At 43.9% G+C, this 27,306-nt stretch overlaps 1 protein-coding gene across 4 annotated transcripts in view; it reads left to right on the top strand.

Moving 5' to 3' along the window:
* The window catches only part of AGO2 (argonaute RISC catalytic component 2), an 85,405-nt gene that overhangs the window by 47,639 nt on the left and 10,460 nt on the right, over positions 1–27,306 (top strand). The window contains exons 4-14 of one of the 4 annotated variants that reach the window (XM_056522821.1): positions 177–358; positions 504–640; positions 1,467–1,601; positions 2,965–3,052; positions 7,313–7,460; positions 12,231–12,350; positions 13,348–13,470; positions 18,795–18,928; positions 19,961–20,145; positions 20,521–20,680; positions 22,839–22,929. In XM_056522821.1, coding sequence (XP_056378796.1) covers positions 177–358; positions 504–640; positions 1,467–1,601; positions 2,965–3,052; positions 7,313–7,460; positions 12,231–12,350; positions 13,348–13,470; positions 18,795–18,928; positions 19,961–20,145; positions 20,521–20,680; positions 22,839–22,929 — 1,503 coding nt within the window. Of the gene's footprint in view, positions 1–173; positions 359–503; positions 641–1,466; positions 1,602–2,964; positions 3,053–7,312; positions 7,461–12,230; positions 12,351–13,347; positions 13,498–18,794; positions 18,929–19,960; positions 20,146–20,520; positions 20,681–22,838; positions 22,930–27,306 lie in introns of all 4 variants that reach the window. The other 3 variants (XM_056522819.1, XM_056522818.1, XM_056522820.1) reach the window with 3 other exon arrangements.

Below are 27,306 nucleotides of genomic sequence, written 5' to 3'. Positions count from 1 at the left end.
CCTCTGAGAGGGCATCGTATGTTGAAATGATCGTATGTCGGGGCCATCGTAGGTTGGGGGATCACTGTTGTCAGAGTGCTGTTGGTCACTGTCCTCTCTGATTATTTTGAGTACAAATTACAGATCAGTGAATGGAAACAGAATCATTTGCTGGTTTTTATTGCAACTTACTGCAGGTGGAATTGGAAGTTACACTGCCGGGGGAAGGAAAAGATCGCATCTTCAAAGTGGCGATCAAATGGATGGCTTGTGTGAGCTTACAAGCGTTACACGATGCATTGACTGGACGTCTTCCCAGCGTTCCTTTTGAGACTATCCAGGCATTAGATGTAGTGATGAGACATTTGCCCTCTATGAGGTATGTTTAATATCATCGTTGGTTTCTGTGTCTGATGGATTGTCACATACTAATTCTGTCATTGGCTCCTTGATGTGTGAAATGCAGTCATGAGATTTCTTTTTTTTTTTTTGCCATTCTGTTCACTGAACTTTGCACTCCTCAGGTACACGCCTGTCGGCCGCTCATTCTTTACTGCATCCGAAGGATGTGCAAATCCTCTTGGTGGAGGTAGAGAAGTTTGGTTTGGCTTCCATCAATCTGTCAGACCTTCCCTCTGGAAAATGATGCTCAACATAGATGGTAAGTTGTTAAACACAGACTGCTAATGGGGGACATTTATTATGGTCTTTACCCTTCTGTTTGTGTGTAAGTTTCCCATAGGAAGGTCACAACAAGCTGTGCCTGGATACGTTTCCCCTATGTGTATATTGAATTAAAGATGTTGCTTTATGGTCACTTTTCATGATGCCCTGGTGGCGGATAGAAAAATGTAATAAAATATTTTATATAAGGTTGTTTACAGGGGAGGGAAACTACATGATTGATCAAGACCTACTATCCTGTTTTACCTGCTTTATTATATAACCATTGGTCTGTGAGTTGGGTTTTCCAGACAGTTTGATGGTCATAAGTCGTGTTGAGTGAGTTTACGGTAAGTTTGACCAAATCCAAACTTTGCGGTTCAGCTTTTGATTGCTTTGGTCTACATAAATTATTTCCATTTTTCAAAGTGCTCCAGTTGCCTGGAAAATCCAGAATGACTCTTAGGTTTCATTGGACTCCATCCATCTCTTCCAGGCACTCAGAGCACTTTTAAAACAGAACTTATTCATAAAGACTAAAGCAATACACGGCCGAACTTACTGTAAAATTGCTTAATACTTCTCAGCAGCATTGGACTAGTGGGGTGGCGACACCCACCATCTCCCATCAATCATGAGTTTACCAGAACTGCAACTCCCATCACACACCGAGAAACCGAGGTGGAAGCAGACTGCTCAGTAGGTTGTGTAGTGGCCGTGCTGGATTTCCACAGCTCACATTCCAATCACCTCAGTTGTATTTATTGCCTGCAGTTAGTAATGTCGCTGAGAATACGTAACAAACGCGTTTCTCTCATTTACAGTATCTGCTACAGCGTTTTACAAAGCACAGCCAGTAATAGAGTTCATGTGTGAAGTTCTGGACTTTAAAAGCATAGAGGAACAACAGAAACCTCTGACTGATTCCCAAAGGGTTAAGTTTACCAAAGAGATTAAAGGTAAATATAAGAATTTAGTCTCGAAACTGATAATTGGAATAAATGATGCTGTATGATAAATAAGAACATTAGTTACAGCAGTACTACATCTTCAATAATCGGAAGTTATCGTGCATGGGGGACTCTTCACCTTCATATTAGAGTAAGCTTCTGCCTGCATGACTTTTGTTCCCATTTTACTAATTTTAGCAGTATATGTTTAAAGCACAACTGTCATAATTTAACCCCCCAGACTACTGTAATGTTGTTCCTGATGACCATAAAGTGACTGCAGCCATACCTTTATTGCTGCTCTTCCTCCTTTTATAACTTATAAAATCCTTTTAATCAGCAGTCGGGCACAAACGGATAGGCGTGGCTTGGGGTTAGCAAAGCCCCGCCTCCACCACGCCTATCCTCTATCAGCACAGGTACTGCTGTGTAATAAGATTCAGCGGTCTACAGCGCATGCGCCCCTCCCATCCGGCTCTGATATTCTACAAAAAACTATGCCCGTTGTTGTCCTCTTCAGCTCCCGGCGACCAGGTTGTGCAGATACTAGAGGCAGAGAGTTTGTCCGTTCCCTGCCTCTAGAACAGCACATGCGCATTGAGCGTATAGACTGCGGGAGCGAGCGCTCGCTCAGTCAATTCAGGGCAGCGGCGCTCACGTCTGAGAGTGGTGCATGTGCACTGGATTTGTTGTGGACCGCTGTCTTACTACAAAGCGGTCCCAGTGCTGAAAGAGGATAGGCATGGTGGAGGTGGGGCTTTGCGAACCCCAAGCCACGTCTATCGGACTGTGCCTGACGGCTGAATAAAAGGATTTTATAAGTTATAAAAGAAGGAAGAGCAGAGATAAAGGTATGACTGCAGTCACTTTATGATACCAGGAACAACATTATAGTAGTCTGTGGGGTTAAAAAATGATGACAGTTGCGCTTTAACATACAGGCTTGCAGTTTTTTTTGTTTTTTTTTCATACAGTGTTCTGAGCTAAATTAAAAATGAAAATTGCAGTGAGCCCTAAGGGATAGTATTCCACTTGTTGGAATACTCAGTGCTGTGGACAACTGCACTACTATTCCTCTACGCAGGTTTTGTTAAATCTCCCCGTATGTAAATACCTTTCTAGCTTTGGCTCAAAAATGGCATTGGCAGTTTTCCAAAAAACTGCCAAGTGTAATGACGACACTTAAATGTTTGTGTTTAACCATTTACATGGCAAGCTTAGTAGATATGTCAAAGATATCCCTGGGAGTAATGCGGGAGTCATGCGGTGGACAGGTTACTACATGTACGTCACATGGCATTGGTTTGCATTGGTTTGTATTGGTTTAGAAGTAGTCATTACATGTATATATCTTCTTTTGTTATCCTTCTAGGCTTAAAAGTTGAAATTACACACTGTGGACAAATGAAAAGAAAGTATAGAGTGTGCAATGTGACCAGACGGCCAGCAAGTCATCAAACGTAAGTGGTTTTATGGATTAGGTCGCGGGTATGTGAAACTTTACACACACATAAATTTATATATATGTATAAATATATGTAATGTATATGTGTGTGCGCGTGTGTAATTTATTAAAAAGTATGCAAAAAAGAAGGTGGCAGCAGCACTAGTCAAAAAATGGAGGCTCTTAGCGCACTTGAAGTGAGGCCACCTCCGTGGTGGATAGTGGACACGCTTTAATCAAAGTGCGCTACGAGCCTCCATTTTTTGTGTAATTAGTGAGATTTTTTGTCTCTCTCTTCTGATATGCAATTCAGGGCACCACTTTGTTTTACTTTTGTTGCACAATAAGAGCAGTTGTGTAACCTTGCCTTTTTAATTTTTTTAGGCTGGGTTCATAATTTAGCTTTCTTTTTAATTTTTTTTTTTTTTTGTAATTTTTTTTTTTTTTTTTTACTGTATAGAATACATAATAGCCTGTGCTTTTGGGTCCAGCAAAAACCATATATGTTGCAAATAATTTTTTTGTGTAAGTCGGTGGGAAGCAGATTCTGCTGTATATTCCATAAAATCAGTACTTTGCTTCTGTTTAACATTTACTTTTTTCATGGTTTTGCAACATACAGTATGTGTAAACACACAAGCAGTGTAAACCCACAGTCCTTTTCTGTTTTTGCTATTCATTGAGTTCACTGGCTCTGCTGCTGAGCACCACTCATGTTCTATGGGACAGCATTTGGTTAGGTTTGGTAGTTCCATAGCTTGAATGGAGTGGCAGTGTGCATACTTGATCAATGCTCCTTTTTAAGTGAGCATTTCCATTCTTGTAATTAACATGGGTCTTAACAGTTGTACCCCAACTTATTAGACGATTATCATATATATTCTGTGTATAAGTCAGTTGTGATATTGTGGAAACTCTTAACTTTCTGCAGAACTTTGAATATTCAAAGTGAAATTTCTAAAGTGATGGGAATAAAGTAAATGATGCTGTTTAGACATGGTGTCTCTCCCAACCCTAAGGCATGTGCATTTCAAGTGTAGTGTAATAAATGTGTATTTATTATATTAAGGAATGTCTGAATAATTAGGTTGCTGCTTATTTTGTGATCACATGTTTCATCGGTTAAATTTATACTTTTGTCCAAAATAGAAATATACATAGTATAACATTTTCTTTTCTTTTTCTTTCTATTGTAATTAAAGGACATGCATTTTAGATTGCAGGGAGTTTTGACCGCTGGGACCCCCCACCCAGAGATCTCCTGCAGCCGCCACGTCTCCTCCATATATCTCTATGGGAGAGCCAAAAATAGCCAAACAGCTCTCCCTTATAGATATATGAAGGGGGTGTGGGGACCCCCGCTTTGTGTAGGGGTCGTGACGCTCTGTTCCAGGGAATAGGCGAGGGCCTAAGCAGCTTGGACCCCCTGCAATCCTGCAAAAAGGGGAGAAGTTTTTATGCATAAGACTTCTACTTTAACGAATAGTAAACTGCACATGCCAAAACATTTTCTTAGTGGTGGTTTTATTTTCACTCCCCGATAAGCCCCCCCTTTCTGTTTGGCAGTGCTTTATCCAAAAGTAGATTTTTGATTAAAAAAGGATAGCAGCAGGCCTTGGCTTGGAGGGCCCCTCTTGTCCATACATTTCACAGATGGCGATTTGATTTCAGTGGGGTTGTGTGAAATGCTTACCTTTCCCCTGTGATGGCGCTGCAGAGAAGTCGCTAGCTGTCTGGTTCTCACAGATCTCCCCTGTGATCAGCTTCTTCTCAACAGGGGATCATCCAAAGCAGACAACCCAACCCAATAGAATACACATTATATTTCAATTTTTCAATTTTGACATAAGTAAGCAAACAGCAAACGAAGAAACAGAGGTATGCATATATCATAAAACCCAGGACTAAATAGGATGTCCTGTGGTAGTCCGATAAAAGGTGACTGTGCAGCAGGAATGACGTATCCATATTGCAGAACAAGTACCGCATAAAATCCTTGCCAGTGGTAAAAGAAAAGTCCCAAACTGTAGACATGGACGAAGCACAGTACATTTGAAGTAGTGTCTAAACATGCAATACAGAATACAGTATAACCATGGCAGAAGTGTCCCCATAAGTAAAAATGTGTTGCCTTTGTTAGAGTGGCTAAGGTAGACACAAGGCTCCCAGAGTGCCCCCTATGGCCCCCAATCAGAACCACTCAGTGGGTCTAACAACATCCTCAATATCAGCGGCAATATATTGTGAGAATAAACACTTCTAATTTATCAAAAAAATCGACCAGTGTGTTTTGCTTTTCTGCCTTTCCGTGTCTATTCTGGACGACCTTGGCAAGGGTTGAAACGGAAGGGGATAGCAAGGAAGCGGAGAGCCACCAGGAGGACATGAATCATCGGGTGACTGGTCTGAGTCTAGGGGCCTAAATTGGTGAAAGAGCAGTGCTCTTGGTGTAAATTGTACAGTCAAATCCCATGTGATGGACATATAAGAATTAGGCACCAATATGTGGTGGTGAGGGAACATGTCCAAACTCCATGACATAAGTTAGTCAATGTGGTAGAACACTTAGTGCATGCAGTTATTTTGTCTGGGAAGTCAGGTGACAACAAAATATTAAACCCATAGAGGGCGCTGTGCTACAATTTGTATTCTGTTTCCCGCCAACGTTCATTGATAATACATCGGCGGACGTTGTTCCACCCCCGGAGAATGCACTCAGACATCCTCGCCTGGTACCCAATTGGACCAAGAGGAGAAGATGGTAGTCGGGTCAATGTTGAGAAGAGCACGTCTAAGGGTTGGATATATTGGGCCTGTACAGGTGATCTATGTCATGGGATTCCACATCCAAATTCCGTAAAAAAGCATTGAAGAACAATTAAAGCTGGTTCAATGGCAGAATGTGGGAAAATGGTAACCCATATCGGGACTGCGGAGACATCCAGCCTTTATTAGGTATGTCCATGAAGTGACTGACCGTGATCAGGCCCCTATTCTTCAAAAAAGCGTATACTTGAGGAGAGATGCCCTGTGGGTATTCTGTGGGATCGGCCAAGGGGGGGGGGGGGGGGGGGGGAATGTTTAGACACTAGAAAAGGTCATCAAAAGCGTTTCCGGACCTCCTTTGTGTCTCTGAAGAGAGTGGATTGCTTCACTAAAAGGAGGCAAATTAGAGTAAGAAGTGTGCAATAGGGCTGCCAGGTTCCACCGAGCCGCCAACGCGCTTTCCAGATCACAGATGGCATGGAAGGAGAAACCGTGAATCCAGTCCACCACAAACTTAAACAAACATAAGTTATATCCCGGTAAATTAGGAAAATTAAGGCCCCCCCCCCCCCTCCAGTTTACCTAGCATAAGCTTTTGGATAAGACGAAGCCCCCCAGTGGTTTAAGGGCTAGGCAAAAAGAAGGGATAAGGGAGGGCATCCTTGTCTAGTCCCTTTTGAAAAGGGGGAAGTGTGTGTAGAGGATTCCTGGCGTGTGTGTGTATATATATATATATATATATTTTCTAGCCATAGGGGCCGAATACTTTCCGGCAATAGAATTACGGAAAGAACCGTGAAGGCCCACATGGTCCAGGACCAGCCCCAACCAATCCCATCTAACCTTATCGAAAGCCTTTGCGGCATCCAAGGCCAATAAAGCAGGTTTTTCTCCCGGTAGGGGCTGTTGCTGTAACTTATAGACAACCCCTTTTAAAGTTTACCTAAATGTTAAGCAGATATCTTGCTTGTCAAAAACACTTTGCAGAAGTTTTACTGGTGAGGGTCTTGGTGCTGCAACTTTCAGATTGGTAAAACGAAGAGGCAGAAGTGCTCAGTTCAGCATTTCCCCCCTTAGTTTCTGCTCAGCACTCCATGGAAAGCTGAGTGCATTACTAGTATGGACTAAATGAGTGTATGAGACCTTGTTCTAGCGATTTATGGGGCTCAATGCACTTGAAGCCCCACTTCTATCTGACATGTCAAGAATTAAAAAGTTTTATTCAATGTATTATTATTAGGGTTGGGATGACTATGTATGTTCATTGCTTCCTTTCTTTTTCTAGTTTAAAGGATAACTATGGGATGTAAAACTTATCCCCTATCCTTAGCAGTTGGACTCCCTGCGATCTAACACTTATCCCCCATCCTTAGGATAGCCGATAAGTTGTACATCCCGGAGTTATCCTTTTAAGAGAAGTAAATTATTTGTATTTTTGTATTTGACTGTTGTCTGTATCTTATGTTGCTGTCATTAGTCTATACATTTTATTCTGTTTTTTTTCTTACAGATTCCCTCTCCAGCAAGAGAGCGGACAGACGGTGGAGTGCACCGTCGCACAGTACTTCAAGGATAGACACAAACTAGTATTACGCTACCCCCATCTTCCATGTTTACAGGTCGGGCAGGAGCAGAAACATACGTACCTCCCCCTCGAGGCAAGCATCTGGGAATTAATGTCTGTTTTTGTGAGAACCTGTTGCACATGATCTGAAAACTGTAAAACTGGTTTTGGGCTGTATTCACACATGCAGTTTTCGATCCAAAGGCAAAAGTGTGTTTAAATTGCAAAGTATAACAAGAAGATTAATACTCAAAATTGACTTTAAAAAAAACAAACCATAACACAAAAGTCAGTATTTGTGAACACAGCTTTATAGTTGACCTGTTATATTTGTTTTTTGGCACTTAATGTTGCTGTGGTAATGGCCAATGTGTGTTATGAAAAGGCCAAACACCTTTATTGCAGGTGTACCTGTCTGCAAACCTGGGAATTCCAGAGTACACCCTAGTGTATGTACACACTGGTTTTTGACATGTAATCCACTAGTATTTTGCACCATGTGTGTAAACCACCCTCGCACAAACAAATTTGATTTTAATTGGGAATACACGCCATCACATTGTGCATATTTAAAAAAAATCTAAAGGATCTAAAGTTTCAAAATAGGCAAAAAATGCACATCAAAGATGTGTGCAAAATTAAACATAAAACCTAAAAAGATACACAGAATTTTGACACTGATATTAAAGGCATACTCCAGCATTTGACAATTTATATCCTATCTGCTGGAGACAGCAGATATAGCACTCGCCTGTATTCGGCACTCCCATAGAGAATGCTTGAGTGGGCATTTCAGCCCCGCTCCATGCACATTAAGATCACTGGGGACAGACTGCTTGGACCCCCAGCAATCAGACACTTGAGCATAGGGGATATGTTGTCAAACTTCGGTTAACCCCCTTAAGAGAACTACACTGCGCAAAAAAAATAAAGGGAACACTTAAACAACACAATGTAACTCCAAGTCAATGGCACTTCTGTGAAATCCCACTGTCCACTCAGGAAGCAACACTGATTGAAAATCAATTTCACATGCTGTTGTGCAAATGGAACAGACAACAGGTGGAAAGTATAGGCAATTAGCAAGACACCCTCAATAAAGGAGTGGTTCTGCAGGCAGTGACCACAGACCACTTCTCAGTTCCTATGCTTCCTGGCTGATGTTTTGGTCCCTTTTGAATTCTGGTGGTGCTTTCACTCTAGTGGTAGCATGAGACTGAGTCTACAACCCAGACAAGTGGCTCAGGTAGTTCAGTTCATCCAAGATGGCACATCAATGCGAGCTGTGGCAAGAAGGTTTGCTGTTTTTGCAGTGTCAGCATAGTGTCCAGAGCATGGAGGTGCTACCAGGAGTCAGACCAGTACATCAGGAGACGTGGAGGAGGCCATAGGAGGGCAACAACCCAGCAGCAGGACCACTACCTCTGCCTTTGTGCAAGGAGGAGGAGGAGGAGCACTGCCAGAGCCCTGCAAAATGACCTCCAGCAGGCCACAAATGTGCATGTGTCCACTCAAACGGTCAGAAACAGACTCCATGAGGGTGGTATGAGGTCACTGACGTACACAGATGGGGGTTGTGCTTACAGCCCAACACCGTGCAGGACGTTTGGCATTTGCCAGAGAACACCAAGATTGGCAAATTCGCCACTGGCGCTCTGTGCTCTTCACAGATATAAGCATGTTCACACTGAGCACATGTGACCGACGTGACAGTCTGGAGACACCGTGGAGAACGTTCTGCTGCCTGCAACATCCTCCAGCATGACCGGTTTGGCGGTGGGTCAGTAATGGTGTGGGGTGGTATTTCTTTGGGGGGCCGCACAGCCCTCCATGTGCTTGCCAGAGGTAGCCTGACTGCCATTAGGTACTGAGATGAGATCCTCAGATCCCTTGTGAGACCATATGCTGGTGCAGTTGGCCCTGGGTTCCTCCTAATACAAGACAATGCTAGACCTCATGTGGCTGGAGTGTGTCAGCAGTTCCTACAAGAGGAAGGTATTGATGCTATGGACTGGCCGCCCGTTCCCCTGAATCCGATTGAGCACATCTGGGACGTCTCGCTCCATCCACCACAGACTGTCCAGGAGTTGGCGGATGCTTTAGTCCAGGTCTGGGAGGACATCCCTCAGACCACCCTCCACCTCATCAGGATCATGCCCAGGCATTGTATGGAGGTCATACGGGTACGTGGAGGCCACACACACTACTGAGCCTAATTGTGACTTGTTTTAAGGACATTACATAAAGTTGGATCAGCTTGTTGTGGGGTTTTCCACTGTGATTTTGTGTGACTCCATATCCAGACCTCCATGGGTTGATACATTTGATTTCCATTGATGATTTTTGTGTGATTTTGTTGAATTCAACTATGTAAAGACAAAAGTATTTCATACATTTAGTTAATTCTTACAGATGTAGGATGTGTTATAAGTGTTCCCTTTATTTTTGAGTAGTGTACATATGCAGCAGACCCCAATTTTTACCATGTGAACATACTTTCAGAGAAAACGTGGTTATGGTTTGGATCAGAGGTAGAGATGAGCGAACTTACAGTAAATTCGATTCGTCATGAACTTCTCGGCTCGGCAGTTGATGACTCAACAGGTAAAGGAGTTCAGCCTTCAGGTGCTCTGGTGGGCTGGAAAAGGTGGATACAGTCCTAGGAAAGAGTCTCCTAGGACTGTATCCACCTTTTTCCAGCCCACGGGAGCACCTGAAAGCTGAACTAATTTATGCAGGAAAAGTCAACTGCCGAGCCGAGAAGTTCTTGACGAATCAAATTTACTGTAAGTTCGCTCATCTCTAATCAGAGGTTAAAGGGGACTTTTTAGCTGCACATACTATCAGAAATTATTAAATGTTTTATAGATCATACAGCATACAAAAAAAACATAAACCCATAGAACCCATCCCACCCACACAGAAACATTAAACAGATAGGCCTCATAAGAGGTCAGCAGTTTCCAATACAGCACAGATATTACACCCTTAGTAGATTCTTAAGGGTAATTCTTAAGGGTCCAAAATTTCATCCACGACTTAGGAATAAGTACAAAAGTAGGATGGTGGTCTGGGGGGCTTGTCTGTGCAGCCATTTCTAGCAGATATGTAGGGGTCACCTTACCAATACAGCTTGATACTAGATTGCCTGTGTGCCCCATAGTAGCAAACTGCGCCCGCCCCTTCAACTGTTGAACCTGCAACGCTAGAAAGTACAAACAAGGATTTGGAATGGATGTCACCCGCCTCCTTGCCACGTTGTAATGTTTCAAGACAGATTCTAGCTGGTTTGCCATTCCAAATAAGCTCCGTAAATAATGTCTGAATCCTAAGAAAATATTTCATTGGAATCCAGACAGGGGTGTTATGTAGAATGTACAAAAACTGAGGCATAAGAACCATTTTAACTAAGTTAGATCTACCAATTATGGAGAGGGGAAGTTTATGCCAAGTAGCCACTGTACGAGAACTACGATCCAGCTACAGAACGAGGTTGAGTAACATAATCAGGGGGAAAGGCAGTAACATGCACACCTAGATATTTAAACTGTATAACCACAGGGAGGCCAACCCTAGCAATAACAGGTACAGAGGGGAGGGGGACAGAGGGAAAGAATCGTGGACTTGTCCCAGGTAATGGACAAACCAGAGTAACTACCATATGGTTCTATGAGGGCCATCAAAGGGGGCCAGGAGTGCACAACATCTCCCAGGAAGAGGAGCATGTCATCTGCCTAAAGGGAAATATGCTCCTCCAAATCCCCATAACGGAAGCCTCTAAACGCCGTGGAAGCCCTAATGAGTACCGCCAGAGGCTCTTGCTATGGCAAATATAAATGGAGACAGGGGACTTCCCTGGCATGTACCACGACCCAGGGGAAAGGAATGGGAAAGTAAACAATTAGCCCAAATTTTTGCACGAGGGGCAGAATACAAGAATGGCACCTGTCAAAAGCCGGGGCCCAAATCCTGTGCGATGCATGACATTCCACATGAAATTCCACTCGATGCTGTCAAAAGCCTTGGCAGCGTCGAGTGAAGGCTCAGCCCTCAGGTTACAACTGTAGGTTCAGAAAGAGCCTCCTGATTTTGTCCGCCGTCAACTTCTCTGGCATGAACCCTGTCTGGTTGCCATGCACCAAAGTAGTAATGACCCCCAGGAGACAGTTGGCCAATACCTTCACTATCAATTTGACATCGGAGCACACTTAGGAAATTGGTGTATACTAGCCTGCCAAAAGCGGGTCCTTACCGGCTTTTAATAACAATACTATAATTGCCTCCTGCATTGGCCCAGGCAAACCCTCCCCTTTTTGAGCAGCCTGCAAAACCCCCAGCAACTGGGGCAACAGAACATCTTGATATTGTGATACCCAGTGGGAAACCCATCAACACCCGGTGACTTCTCAGTGGGTAAGGGCCCCAAATCAACCTCCAATCTTCAGGAGGAATGAACTCATTTAGGAGGTCTCTGGATCTGCGACAGTGCTGGGAGCGAGCTGCACATACTTTCTGTGCTATGGTTGTAAGTGAAAGGAGATCAGCAGATGTTATGTCCTGACTGATAAGCAGTGCAACTTTTTTGTACTAGTGTCAAAAAGCATTGGAAAACAGGCATACGCTCCAATGAAAATGTAATTCTACCTTTTGCACATTAACTGTTTGCAACTAATTTTCCACCCTTAAGTTACCACTGCTGTTCACTTACCCTTAGGAACACTTTTTATGAATACACTGTTAGCATACTTTTCAGTGTTCAGCACCTGTCCTGTCTAGAATTTTAACCTCTTAGCTCTGCTCTTTTCTCCTGCATTACATTTATTGGTTTGCTCATGTCTAAGACACTATTTTCTGTTTCCATTAGGTATGCAACATAGTGGCGGGACAAAGGTGCATAAAAAAACTGACAGACAATCAAACCTCCACTATGATTCGAGCTACAGCCCGATCCGCTCCAGATCGCCAAGAAGAGATCAGTAAATTGGTAAGAGGTTATTGAAACACCCCCCCCCCCCCACCTGAGACTAATTAATAATAATGTTTTGCTTTATTATTCTCAAGTGTGTGTTACCAAGGACACACAAATCCTGCATCAAACCCCTTGTGTATAAAGTCAACATGAGAAGTCTTGTCTAAGCAAGGAGGTTGGCAATTCTGCTGTATAGTACACATTCGAAAAATTTATGTCCCGGACTTGTTTCTTCTTGTGACATGTTTAGTATTTTATGGACCAGTGTTTCTGGTGTTGGCTTATCCATCCCAGAATAGGGTTTAATGGAAGTAAGGCAGGAAAAGACCCTTGAAGAAGGCGCTGCTGACTCTAGTACGAAGGATGAGGCAAAGCCAGAAATACTGAAAAAGTCCTCAGCAGGACATTTTATTTTGCAGAAAATAAAAAACAAAGGATAACGTGTTTTGGGAGGATCCCTCCCTTCCTCAGATCAAATCTTGATCTGAGGAAGGGAGGGATCCTCCCGAAACCGCGTCATCCTGTCCGTTTTTTAAAACTTTTAAAAGCGCCTTCTTCAAGGGTCTTTTCCTGCCTTACTTCCATTATCTACTCCAGGACGACCTAGTCTTCTCCTCTAAGGAGGCATGCTGGGAGTTGTAGTTTTGCAACACCTGGAGGCACGCTGGTTGGGAAACGCTGCTTTAGTCTTTCTCTGGGCACTACCAAAGTTTGTCTTGGGATAACGCTTTTGAAAATGCCAATTCTCTTACAATAGCTGTCCGCCGACAGCGTTCTCTCCCGACCTACCTATACACTTGAATATTTCCCACAGCTGAATGTTCATGTGCCCTTCTCAAAGGGGAGGGGTACCACGCTCTCAGTTGGCTCTGGCGTTTTCTTATCTCGCACAGAATAGGCTCGGACATAGAGCCATGCACTTTAGACAGTGGACGAACCTGCAGAATTTATGACTCAGATATTGAAATGTGCAGAAATTTTATGACTCTTGTTTTTTGTCTTTCCCTTTTAGATGCGTAGTGCAAGCTTCAATACTGATCCCTTTGTCCGTGAGTTTGGGATTATGGTGAAAGACGACATGACCGATGTCACTGGCAGAGTCCTTCAACCCCCTTCAATTCTTTACGGAGGCAGGGTATGGGAAGAGCCAAATGCTCCCTTGGTAGACATCTCCATGGTTCTTGATCTCTTTTTCTGTGTCTTGTTGCGTTTGTCTTGGCTTTGCTTTGCATATTAGAATTATGTATTGCCGAGAATTTTACGCTTGTGTGAAAGGAAATCCTCCCATTGCTGACAGTCCTCCATGTGCTGGCTTTAATCAGCAGTGAATACAGGCACTAAGGAATGTTTCTCTCTCGTGAGAATTTTTCTTGAAATATGAAATTATGGCCCCAGGGAATCTTTGAGACGGGGCAACAATGTTAATTGCTAGGAACTTCCTCTATAGAGCTAAGCAAAAGTCAAAGGGGTACTCCGCTGCTCAGCATTTAGAACAAACTGTTCCGAATGCTGGAGCCGGCGCCGGAAGCTTTTGACGTCCTAGCCACACCCCCTCATGCTGTCACTTCCCCTCCCATAGACTTGCATTGAGGAGGCGGGGCATGACTTCATGAGGAGGAGGGGCTGTGACGTCACGAGCTCCCGTCCCCGGCTGCAGTGTTCGGATCGGTTTGTTCCAAACACTGAGCAGTGGATTTCTAAGCTGATCAGTTCCTGACCTGATTTGGCTCATCGCTGGACTACCAATCGTTAAAATGAACTGATTTGTTCTTAAAAGAAGCCAAATGCAGGGACAAGCAAGTTTAGATTAGGTTCACATCAGTCCATCTTGGGGTGCAGTCACATCTCATTTCCGCTTATTTCTTGCCCGGATCTGTTTTTTGACTAAACTGCTTTGGTTTTTAGTCTGGCTAGGAAATGAGCAGTCACTGGCCGAGTCCGGTTGGCTCAATAAAATGGGGTACTTCAGTAGACCCTGGCTGCTGAAGAGTGGAAACAATATGTGAATGCACCCTTAAGAGGCAGAAATTGTTGCAAAAAAACGTATTTTGAATTCGGGTAGAAAAACAGACATGGTGCACATCTACAATCTTGCATAATGATCTGATTGCTTCTCAGCATAATATCAAAAACTAACAGGTTGTTATTATACATTTTTGATCAAAAAGTACAAGCCCACTCGCCACGTCAAGGCCACCTATTTAGAGTGGGTCCCTAACGTCCCTAGCATAAAATGGCGCAACACCGGGCGGCGACCACCACCGCCGCGACACCAATGCCCACAGGGGGAACGACCCACCGGCAGAGCGGCCCCAATGCCACTCAAACCAGTCTATAGGCCGCACCCGCCCGCAGACACGGCGCCACGGCAGCAACGGACACCGCACAGCACCACACCAGTGTGAACAAGGTGTAATGGCTCACTTACCATGCTCTCCCAGTCAGACTGGGAGGCTGCTAGGAAAGAAATGACCCATGTGTAGCTAACTACTACTTATATAGGGTTGGGCTGAGGGGGTGGGGAAGAGTGCAGACAACATGTTCAAAAAAAATAAAAATAAAAAAGAGGGGATAGAAATCAGTGTGAATTCGGGTAGAAAAACAGACATGGTGCACATCTACAATCTTGTATAATGATCTGATTACTTCTCAGCATAATATCAAAAACTAACAGGTTGTTAGTATACATTTTTGATCAAAAAGTACAAGTCCACTCGCCACGTCAAGGCCACCTATTTAGAGTGGGTCCCTAACGTCCCTAGCATAAAATGGCGCAACACCGGGCGGCGACCACCACCGCCGCGACACCAATGCCCACAAATAACGTATTTGTATCACAGATAATGAAACGTGTATTTTCACGACCACCTGAAATGTTTTCTTCCCCCTCACCTTCTAAGACCAGTTACTTTATTTTAGACACCCTTGAATTTACCGTATACTGTATTATAAAGCCAGAAAGTTTTAATAAATAAATTGGCAATACATTTTTTGAGTTTTGGGATATAAAAAAAAACCCAATACATACAAAAAAGAAAATTCTTTTCACTTCAATGTACTGACCCATATAAGTTTTTTATTTTCCCACCTACGGATCATTGAGGGCTCTCTTTATTTTTCATGAATGGGGGATAGAGACGTGTCCACCCCCACACAATACTGTGGCCAGCCACAATTTTGTTCCGTGGTGGACACACTGCATTCATGTAGAGAGCCGGGCAGGACAACGTCCCAGCAGTCGGACTCCCCGCGATCCCACAATTATGCTCCTATCCTCTGGAAGGGTTTTTTTTTTTTTTTTTTTTTTTTTTTTATTAAATACTTGACTACCTCTATATGGACACAATTATTTTACATCTTTTTATTCTCCTTTCAGGGAGGGAGCATCTCTCTGTGTTAACTCCTCAGATGCCTTATTTGCTATGGACGATCTTAGGGGTTACACCCCCAGGGCAAGAGTTGTCTGATCCCACCTGCTGCCAGTGGTTTGCTGTGAAAGGCTATGTTCACACGGTAGAATGTCGTGCGGAATTCCATTTTGCAGCAGAGTCCCATTGATTTTGAAAAGATTTTACTGCTCTGTTCACACGCCAGAATTTCCTGATTCAGTCTTCCGCCAAAACATTAAACCTGTTCAATGTTTTTGCGCATTCCTCAAGGAAATGTATGTCCGTCTGAGAGAGTGCACTACCGACTGGTCCTAGCACCGGCATGTGAACATAGCCTTACACAGGCAGCCCTTAGCCACATGTGGAGCAGATCAACTTCTAAGCACATTACCCATTTATCCAGTCCTACACTTATTGCAAATCTCACTAAGGGGCTAAAGGGGTTTCTTAGGCATAGAAAGAACAAAGCTACGTTCCTGAATCAGCACCAGCACAATGGATAACGTTTGATATTGCAGTTTATTTCTTTTGAAGTGATTAGGGTCAGGCTTTAGTACTACGCACAACCTCTCAACAAGAGTATCACTGTTTGTGGAACAAAAAGCAGCCAAGTTTTTGTAGTCCTGAATGGCCGATGCTGCTACCATTGCCATCTAAACAGTTTGAGCAGTAGGAGATGCAAATGTAACCTTACAGTCCTAGCTTCATTACTATTCAGGTGCTTAGGAAAGTGGGGTGACCATCATTCAGTATCTGCTCCACTTTATAACGCACCCATGTATAATTGTCGCCAAAATAAAATAATTCAGACTTTGGAGAAATTTTTATTCTCTGCACGATGTGAGACTGAGAGCTGGACTACATGTCAAGTGTTTTCAAATCACGGACTCTTTAACCCTTTAAGGACCAGACCAATTTTCATTTTTACGCACTTTTTTTTTTCCTCCTCCCCTTCAAGTAATCATAACACTTTAAATTTTCCACCTTCTGAAACACATGAAGAAAACGCAGATTTTCAGATCTATTTAATATAAAATCTATTAAATATGTAAAGTTCATATATCAGGTATATAGAGTGACAGCCGCAGGGCCCTACGGCTGTATACAATAAATGTAATATAGATGTTCACAAGTATAACAAAGATATATAAGCCTGGAGTGAAAATAGAACAATATGACCAGATTAGACGGTGTGGACAAATTATTAAACCTGTAAAAGGATGCAACAAAAAATAGCAGTATGTAAAAATAACAGTTCCTAATGGTTTAAAAAAAATATTGTAACCAGTCCTGTAGAGGATAAAATTTAACACAAATCCTGGTAAAAGAAAAAATGGTGGTAAAAGAAGCTTTTACATTGAAACAGCAGCAAGCAGAGTTCTATGCGGAGAACGCCAATAATGGAGTTAGCACGTTGGGAGACTGGCAGTCCGGCTGTTGGCAAAGCTCAACGCCGGCTTATAACTCGTTATATATCAGCAAGTCTCAGACATGAGCCCCGGCACCATGAACATCTTTTGGCCTGTCTGACATGTTAGAAGTTACTAACCCCTTAACGACCACGGACGTAAATGTACGTCCTGGTTTGGTGGGGCTTCCAGCACCAGGACGTACATTTACATCCTGTGTATGACCGCGAGATTCGTAGGGTGCTCGCGTCATACACGGCAGGTTCTGGCTGCTAATGGCCGTAATGGCCGACATCCGCGATCGCCCCCATTAACCACTTAGATGCCGTGATCAATACAGATCACGGCATCGCGGTACTTTGATTAGATGATCGGATCGCCCGCAGCGCTGCCTCGGTGATCCGATCATCCAGCATGGTGGCTGGAGGTCCCCTCACCTGGCTCTGGCCGTCTCCCAGGGTCTTCTGCTCTGGTCTGAGATCGAGCAGAAGATCACCGATAATACTGAGCAGTTCTGTGTCCTATGCATAGCACTGCACAGTATTAGCAATCAAATGATTGCTATAGATAGGCCCCTATGGAGACATAAAAAGTGTGTAAAAAAAAAAAAAAAAAAAAAAATTAAAAAAAGTTGAAAAATGTAAAAATAGTTAAAAATAATTATAAAAAAAGGAAGAAATCCCCCTCCCCCAATAAAAATGAAAATTGTCAGTTTTTCCCATTTTACCCCCAAAAAGCGCGAATTTAAAAAAAAAATAAACATGTTTGGTATCGCTGCGTGCGTAAATGTCCGAACTATCAAAATATAATGTTAATGATCGTGTACGGTGAATGGCGTAAACGTAAAAAATAAAAGCCCAAAAATGCTGCTTTTGTCACATTTTATTAAAAAAAAAAAATCTAAAAAAAAAGTACAGATGACGGCACAAAAAATGAGCCCTCATACTGCCCTATATACGACAAAATGAAAAAGTTATAGGTGGTCAAAATAGGGGGATGTTAGATTACTGATTTTTGTACAAAAAGTTATAGATTTTTTTTAAGCGGTACAAAAATATAAAAGTATCTAGTCATGGGTATCATTTTAATCGTATTGACCCACAGAATAAAGAACACATAATTTTTACTGTAAATTGTACAGTGTGAAAACGAACCCCTCCAAAATGTGCAAAATTTGGGTTTTCATTTAAATTTCCTCCCTAATTTTTTTTATATTTTTTTGGGTTCGCCGTACATTTTATGGTAAAATGAGAGGTTTCATTACAAAGTACAATTGGTCACACAAAAACAAGCCCTGTAGATGGAAAAATAAGAGTTATGGATTTTAGAAGGCGAGGAGGAAAAAACGAAAATGCAAAAATAAAATTGGCCAGGTCCTAAACGTGAAAACGGGCTTTGTCATTAAGGGGTTAATGACCGTAGTGCTCCATTGTAGTCTCAATTCCCTTTACTGCATGGGTTGCCCCAAAAAGATGTAAAATGAAGATAATGATGATCTGTACAAATCGTGGTCAATTCTGTTTTTCTATTAAAAATCTGGATTCCTTTCACACTTGCGCACGCTTTTGTTGCATTCGCCTCAGCATGGATAAAGTTGTTGTTTTTGTTTTTCTTGGTGTCTATAATGATGCCTATAATGCTATTTATTATATACATTTCAGAATAAGGCCATTGCTACCCCTGTGCAAGGTGTATGGGATATGAGGAACAAGCAGTTTCACACCGGTATTGAAATAAAAGTGTGGGCCATTGCTTGCTTTGCTCCTCAGCGGCAGTGTACAGAACTTCACCTGAAGTAAGTCTTTGGGTAGTTTTATGTCTTTACAGTATGTAATTTACTGCAGCATTACTTTCATTTTCTTGTTCTGATATTAATAACGGACGTTATTTTGTGACGGGAGAATGAACGGAAGAAAGTGCATGCACTATTTCTTCCGTTACTATCTTCTGTCACAAAATAACATCAGTTATTAATAACTGACTATAACGGATTAAAACGGATAATGTAAAAATCCCATAGACTATAATGGGATTTTCCAACGGACTTATGGGATTTTCTAACGGACGTTTAATGGCCGATTTTCAGGGTTTTCATAACGGAACATCAAACGGATTTTTAAAACGGATAAATTTTATAATGTGAAAGCATCGTTATATGACTGATTTGTCAGCATTTTTCTAATAACAGTCAATAGAGACTACTTATAGAGGGATATTTACAAAACCCACATATGCATTGGCTTCAGAGCTAAAATCTTCCAATATTGACTGCATCAATATCCCCAATCACTGGGGGCTTTTATTGTGCAAAAAATTATCTTTATACCAGATGCAGCCCATGGGTGAGAAGCACTTTCTCTAGAGAAAAATGATGTTCAAAACATCGTTTTTTTACAGTCATGGTCGTCACTTTGTGCCACGCCTCCTACTATAGACCTGAGTGGGAGAGACTTGGGATGACATCACGACCGTGGCCGCCCAATGTCTGTGTTCTGAACATAATGTATAGAAGGTCAGGGTGCCGGTCTGGAGATCACAGGAGGGTCCAGCAGCCAGACCTCCTGCGATTAGACATCCTAGATAAGATGCCTGGGGGCAGAGTACCCCTTTTAAGTCTTGTAGTAAAGTGTGGGTCATGCAACCCCTTAAAGTGTAGTTTACCCTCTGCACATATATTAGAACAGTCTCATAAATGTCTCTTTTGTTTTCACAAATCCAGTAATGTTTGACCCTGAGTTTGTTCTCTGCATCATCCCTGAAATACTTTGCTTTAAATGTAAGTAGTCCATTTTACATCTTTTTTGTTGTTTTTTTAAATCTTGGTCAGGACTTTCACTGAACAGTTGCGGAAAATCTCTCGTGATGCTGGCATGCCCATTCAGGGGCAGCCTTGTTTCTGTAAATATGCTCAAGGGGCGGATAGTGTTGAGCCAATGTTCAGGCACTTGAAGAACACGTACACTGGACTACAACTGATCGTTGTAATCCTCCCTGGGAAGACGCCTGTGTACGGTGAGTATTACCTGCTTTATTTTACTTTGAGAAAAGTGGTAGAAACAAAAAATATTGTATCCCACATTGTAATCTATCCCTGAAAGCCTGTTTGAAAGCGTAACCATGTGATAATGTTATCATGGTGCTTGTCTAGGGGTGTTTTCCGGTATGCCAAATAAGTCATATTCATTATGTGCATCCGAAACTTAGTGCATGCATGTATAGATATAGTAGAGGGGTGTGTGTGTGTATTATACAGATATTATACACATGTATAATATAAAGGTGTGTGTGTGTGTATATGTGTATATATATATAATTATTATTATTATTCATAAATATATATTTTTACATTGGTGCAGAGGTATTAATTGTCATTGCATTGCTTTTCAGCCGAGGTGAAGCGCGTGGGGGACACTGTGTTGGGCATGGCCACCCAGTGTGTGCAGATGAAAAATGTGCAGAGAACCACACCGCAGACTCTGTCCAACCTCTGCCTGAAGATTAATGTTAAGTTAGGAGGCGTCAACAACATCCTCTTACCCCAGGGCAGGTGAGATTTAAGTCACAGAGATTCCTTGTCTACAACAGCTTGACACTTTTTTTTTTTTTTTCCTTACCTCCTCTGCAAAGAAATACATTTTTTGAAGGGGGCAGCTTACTTGCACTTGATTTATATCCTTAGTTTAATTTGTAGGTGTCCTTTCCAGTCAACTTCCAGCATGCCCGGGACAGCTAACAGCTGTCTGTACATGCTGGGAGTAAAAGTTTTGCAACATCTGGAGGTCCACAGTTTGAGACTACTGCTTCACTCTGTTGTTTAGCCACATTTTAGTGTTGGTATTACAGTTACTACCCCCTGTATCCATTGGGTTCTGTGCTTATATGAACTAAAACTAACCAGCAGCATCCATAATGTGTATCCCAAAATGTGGGGGTATAACTACTGTGTAGACATGTCCTCAAAAAGAGCCAAGCTCTGTGAGGTCAGTATGTCACCGACATGTTATGGTATGCTGGGTTTATACAGTGTTTTATGTACCTGGATCCTGACAACTGTACAGTGGAGGACCCATTCTATTAGTGACTATGATTAGGTTAATTTCACCAATCACATTTCATTTTGTGGGAAAGCGCAGCAGACCATGCTGTCTATTAAAGAGTGGTTATTCTGCAGTACGCTTCACTATCTTTTTGCTGCTATCCTGACATATTACTTGTGATGTGGAGTGTGAACTAATCTTAACATTTAACCCTTTAACGATGCAGGACGTAGATTTACGTCCTGCGCCGGCTCCCGCGATATGAAGCGGGGTCGCGCTGCGACCCCGCATCACATCGCGTTGGTTCCGGTGCTCATCAACGGCCTGGACCCGCGGCTAATACCACACATCGCCGATCGCGGAAATGTGCGGTATTAACCCTTTAGAAGCGGCGGTCAAAGCTGACCGCCGCTTCTAAAACGAAAGTGAAAGTATCCCGGCTAGTCAGTCGGGCTGTTCGGGACCGCCACTGTGAAATCGCAGCGTCCCGAACAGCTTGCAAGACACCAGGAGGGCCCTTACCTGCCTCCTTGGTGTCCGATCGACGAATGACTGCTCCGTGCCTGAGATCCAGGCAGGAGCAGTCAAGCGCCGATAACTCTGATCACAGGTGTGTTAATACACGCCAGTGATCAGCATAGGAAATCAGTGTGTGCAGTGTTATAGGTCCCTATGGGACCTATAACACTGGAAAAAAAAGTGTTAATAAAGGTCATTTAACCCCTTCCCTAATAAGTTTGAATCACCCCCCTTTTCCCATAAAAAAATAAAACTGTGTAAATAAAAATAAACATATGTGGTATTGCCGCGTGCTTAAATGTCCGAACTATAAAAATATATCATTAATTAAACCGCACAGTCAATGGCGTACGCGTTAAAAAATTCCAAAGTCCAAAAAAGCGTATTTTGGTCACTTTTTATACCATTAAAAAATGAATAAAACGTGATGAAAACAAATCGTACCCATAAAAACTTCAGAGCACGGCGCAAAAAATGAGCCCTCATACCGCCCTGTACGTGGAAAAATAAAAAAGTTATAGGGGTCAGAAGAGGACATTTTTAAACGTATAAATTTTCCTGCACGTAGTTATGATTTTTTCCAGAAGTGCGACAATATCCAACCTATATAAGTAGGGTATCATTTTAACCGTATGGACCTACAGAATAATGATAAGGTGTCATTTTTACCGAAATATGCACTGCGTAGAAACGGAAGCCCCCAAAAGTTACAAGATGGCACTTTTTCTTCGATTTTGTCGCACAATAATTTTTTTTTGCCGTTTTGTTGTGAATTTTTGGGTAAAATGACTGTCACTGCAAAGTAGAATTGGTGACACAAAAAATAAGCCATAATATGGATTTTTAGGTGGAAAATTGAAAGGGTTATGATTTTTAAAAGGTAAGGTGGAAAAAACGAAAGTGCAAAAACAGAAAAACCCTGAGTCCTTAAGGGGTTAAAGACATTCTTTAGCATCATGTTGATTCAGTTCTCAGTTATCCCTTTCTTGACAAGTCCTCTAACAAAAATCATAAATGCACATTAAAACAGGCAAATTATAACAGAGAACAAAGGCAGAATGTACTGTATATAAGATAAATCTATATTGTATATCTATGAAAGCATGAATGAGCCCTTTTGTAAAGAATTTCACTTTTTTTTATATATAGACCTCCAGTGTTTCAGCAGCCTGTCATATTTCTTGGAGCTGATGTCACTCATCCTCCTGCTGGGGATGGAAAGAAGCCTTCTATCGCAGCGGTAAGAAGGTTATATGTTTTGCAACAGCTGGAGGACCCTGTCCCTGGCTTAAACACTGACTTAGCTTTTAAAGCGATATTGTCACCTCCGTACGAGGTAAGGAGGTTCAGGTACTATCAGTTAGGGCTTGAAGCAGTCTAAGAGAAGGTCCTTTTCCCTCTGTTTGTAAAGTTATATTCATGCTGTCTTGTAATGCTGGTGAACAATTAGAGGGGCCGGCCTGCTCTCTCTGTGCACTAACTAGCTTCCCTATATGTCAATCATGCGGCATCAGGAAAAAGGACATTTTCTTAGATCACATTATAGCGTAGCTGATGGTGCCTGCACCTCCGTACCTCGTGTAGGAGTGAGGGTGGCACTGCGCTCTGCCCGCTGGCTCCCAGCGGGGAATATGAAGTGACCGTGTGGTGATTTCACATTTCCTGCCGGGAACTCTAATCAGAGCTCTTGGCAGGGATTAAAACTTCTCAGCACTGTAACTTCATATTCGTGCGCTGGGAGCCGGCTGGGGAGCAGGTGGAGCACAGTTGAGCTACAGAAGTGCATTATGTCATTTCTAACTAGTTTATTGCTTAGCAATGAATCGGAGCTCACTTAAAAAGGACCGGATTAGTCGACAACTAATTAAGTTATTGATTTTTATCAATAATTTTGATCGTTGTAGCTCTAATATAAAGAGTGTGTATGTATATGTATGTGTGTGTGTGTATATATATATATATATATATATATATATATATATATATATAATTTTTTTTTTTTTCAAAATTAATTTTGTTTTTATGTTTAATAGCAGCAGATAATAATCCCTAAACTTTTGTAAAATTTTTGGGGGTGCTAACTGCCCAGTCACCTATTTCAACAGTGGACCTCTGTCATGCTGAGGTGTAATCTGTACTGCAAGTGTCAGCTAATTGGCCAGATTGAAAACTAGATTTCTCTATCGGCTCCATTGGGGGACACAGACCATGGGTGTATGCTGCTGTCACTAGGAGGTTCGACACTATGGCAACAAGAGAAGTCGGCTCCTCCGAGCAGGGTATACCCGCCCACAGGCACCTGATGTAATCAGTTTTAAGCTCCTCTTTTGCTATTGGCTGGCATTTCTCCACTAGAACGGAGTTCTCCTCACAGCATCTGCCCTGGGGTCACAGACTTGGGCTGCACAGACAACTGGAGCGCTAGTTCATCATTTTGTCTGTAAAAGCTGTAATTCCAAATGCCTGGTTCTGCTGAACCCATTTGCTCCCTCTAAACAGTTAACTGGAGTGTTAGCACCTCATTACATCTGTAAAAGCTGTATCTCAAAAATGTCTGGTTCTGCTGAACCACTTGTTATGCCTGCTCCACTGCTCCCCCAGACCCCCCTGCTATTCTACGCCGGTTGTCTACCAGACCCGGTGGGTTCGGCCGCCCCTCCAGCCTGAGTTCTCTTCCTTCCCCAGTCTATATCCGACTTGGCTCAGGTCTCCCGTTATGTGGCGATTGCATTGGAGAGGCCCTCCCGGTCCTCCGGAGGGTCCTACTCTCCCCCTATACTGATGCTCTCGCAGCGTCATGGGGGTGTTTTTCATCGACTCATCCTCCGAGTCTTCTGGCAGGCACGGGCGCTCCCCTCACAGGCATCGCTCTGTTACTCCACCCTGTAGCAAGCGTCGCTCCCCTTGAGGATGCTCCCATGGTCCCATGGATGCTCCCGCTCTGGCTCTCCAGACCTGCGTACCTGGTCAGTTTCCCCCCCTCTTCCAGGGCCACCTCACACGTTCCCATTCACCTGGAGAACTTGTGGATGCAGTTTCCGATTCGGATGAGGTTTCTGATTCAGCCTCCGACTCAGAGGACCACACGGTTATGCCTGATGTGGTGTACTGATTGGTTTTGGCCATAAGAGACACCTTCCAGCTAAGGACCCAGGAACTTCGGACGTGGTCCAGAAGTTTCCTCTCATCGTGCCCGAACTCTTCCAGGGCTGCCTCACCTCGTTCCCATTCACCTGGAGAACTTGCGGATGAGGTTTCTGATTCGGCCTAAAAGGAACGCACGGATGCCTGATGTGGTGTACTCATTGGTTTCGGCCAATGGAAAGATACGCCTTCCATCTTCGGATGTGGACGTGGCTCCAGAAGTCTCCTTTTCTTCGTGCCCGAACGGCACCCAAGACCTTAAGCTCTCAGGCTGAATTTTACGCCCTGCTGGTATCTGCCTGGAGGCACCCTGACAAGAAGTTTCAGGAAACGTAGAAGGTTCAAGCGCGGTATCCCTTCACCAAGAACCTCATTGCTCGGTGGACCTCCTCTCCAACTGTGGATCTGCCGGTCTCCCACCTCTAAGGCGCCTACCGGGCCTTTGGCTGATGTGGCTGCCTTCAAGATCCAGCCGACATGAAGGTGGAGACTTTGGCAAACTTTGCCTTTGAGACAGCAGGATCTCCCTGCTTTTGCTTCGGCCAGGGGGTCAAGGGCCCTTTCAGTATGGTCTCCCATCTCCCCCAGGGTAGTCTTCGAGATCCCTCTGGAGGATTTATTTAATCTAGCTCCCGATGCTCTACAGCTGGAGATTCTCTGTTCCATGCGCAGCTGCTGTTCTGCCTTTGCCACAAGCTACCTGGTAGCCACCGTCCCTCCATGTGGCTTAAAGCCTGGAATGAGGACGCCGCCTTCAGGAAGTGAGGCGTCGGGCGGTAAAGAGTTCTTTATTACCTCTGTATACGGCTCACGGAACCGCATTCCGTCGTAAATCCTTCGGGTTCTGCGGACCTTTGGTGCCACCACAGGGTACAAACAAAGGGTCCAGCCGGGCGCCTTCACGGGAAGAGGGCTCCCTCCTCCCAGACCTGTTCCTCCCGGAGGTCGGCTATCCGTTCAGGCCGTTTTGCGGCCCCATTAGGCACCCGTAGGCCTTCCTCGATCTGATGGGTCGCCCCCACCCGCCGACCTTTCTCGGGTGGTTTGTCGCCTCTTACTCTTTCGAGATGCCTGGACCACGCACATTCATTGTCTTGGTTCCTTCATGGGAACGTTTTTCGAGGTTTATTCCAACCTCTTTGTGGTCCCCAAGAAAGGCGTTTCTGTTCGCCCAATCTTGGTTCTTGAGTGTCTCAGCCAGCATCTTCTGCTTTCCATCCCGAATGGAGTCTCTCCGTTCGGTGCTGGCATCACTGGTTCATGGGGAATTTTCGTTCCTCGGTGGACATAAAGGATGCCTGCCTCCACATCTCATTGTTCCGGTAATCAGCGATACCTCCGCTTTGCAGTTCCAGGCGGTCATTTTCTATTGTGGCTCTCCATTTCGGTCTGGCCACTTCTCCGCGGACCTTTAACAAAGTCCTGGTGCCTGTGATAGCCCCTTTAATGGACAACAGTTGTTTCTGTGATTCCTTACTTGGATGACCTTCTGATCAGAGCTCCAGCCAGGGCCCAGATCCTGGAGAGTCTTAGTCTCAACCTCCAGACCATGTCTCTCTTCAGTTGGATGGTCATTCGGGACAAGTCCAACCGCTTTCCTGGGGCTCCAGTTCGACGCGGCCTCTGCCCACTTTCAACTCCGCCGACCAATTGGCTGACTCGCTTATCAAGAGTCCGATGACTTAGGCACCCTGCTTTAGTTTCCATTTGCTTTTGCATGGATGTCCTGGGTCGGTTAGCAGCGGCCCTGGAGGCCGTGCCATTTGCCCAGTTTCATCACCGACCTCTTCAATTGGTGATTATCTTCTGGTGGGACAGGTCTCCATTGTCACTCGACAGTCTTGTCGGTCCCTTCTATGGTGGCTTAGTTTCCCCCCTGCTTTTTCGGTGGCGCTCCTTCCTGCCCCTCCCTGCCAGTCGGTCAGGCTGGGGAGGTGTTTTCAAGGACCTGCCGGTCTTGGGCCATGGTCCCTCGAGAAGCCCTTTTCCCCCTTCAACATGTTGGTGTCTAGGGCAATCCTTTCTTTGCTTGCTTCTTGGGAAATTCCCTTCTGGGCGGAACTCCGGTTTCCGGCCATCTCGGCGCTTTTCATTCCGGGCGTTTCTGGGATGTGGTCTTTCTCAGCCGGTCCTCAGCCATCCAAGGCGAGTGGTCCCTACATCCGGAGGTGTTTGCAGTGATCTGCAACCTCTGCGGGAGCTCCAGGCGTGGACCTCTGCACATCCCACCACAACCAAGCGTTCCTCCTTTCTCGGTCGGGCTTGTACCTTTATCTGTTTATTGGTCGAGCTTTTCCCTACCTTATCGGTTTCCTCCCCTTCCTCTCTTTTCGGGGTCCTGAGGAAACTCACAGCAGAGGGTGTTCCCACCATTCTCGTGGCCCAGACTGGCCCCAGGGGGTGTGGTACGTTGTCGTGGTCAGGCTCCTGTACTACTTACCTCTGCAACTTCCCTATCGTTCAGACCTCCTAT

The sequence above is a fragment of the Hyla sarda genome, chromosome 5 (genome assembly GCF_029499605.1).
Source record: "Hyla sarda isolate aHylSar1 chromosome 5, aHylSar1.hap1, whole genome shotgun sequence".
In the NCBI taxonomy this organism is placed as follows: domain Eukaryota; kingdom Metazoa; phylum Chordata; class Amphibia; order Anura; family Hylidae; genus Hyla; species Hyla sarda.
This window is presented reverse-complemented; position numbering and strand designations above follow the sequence as displayed.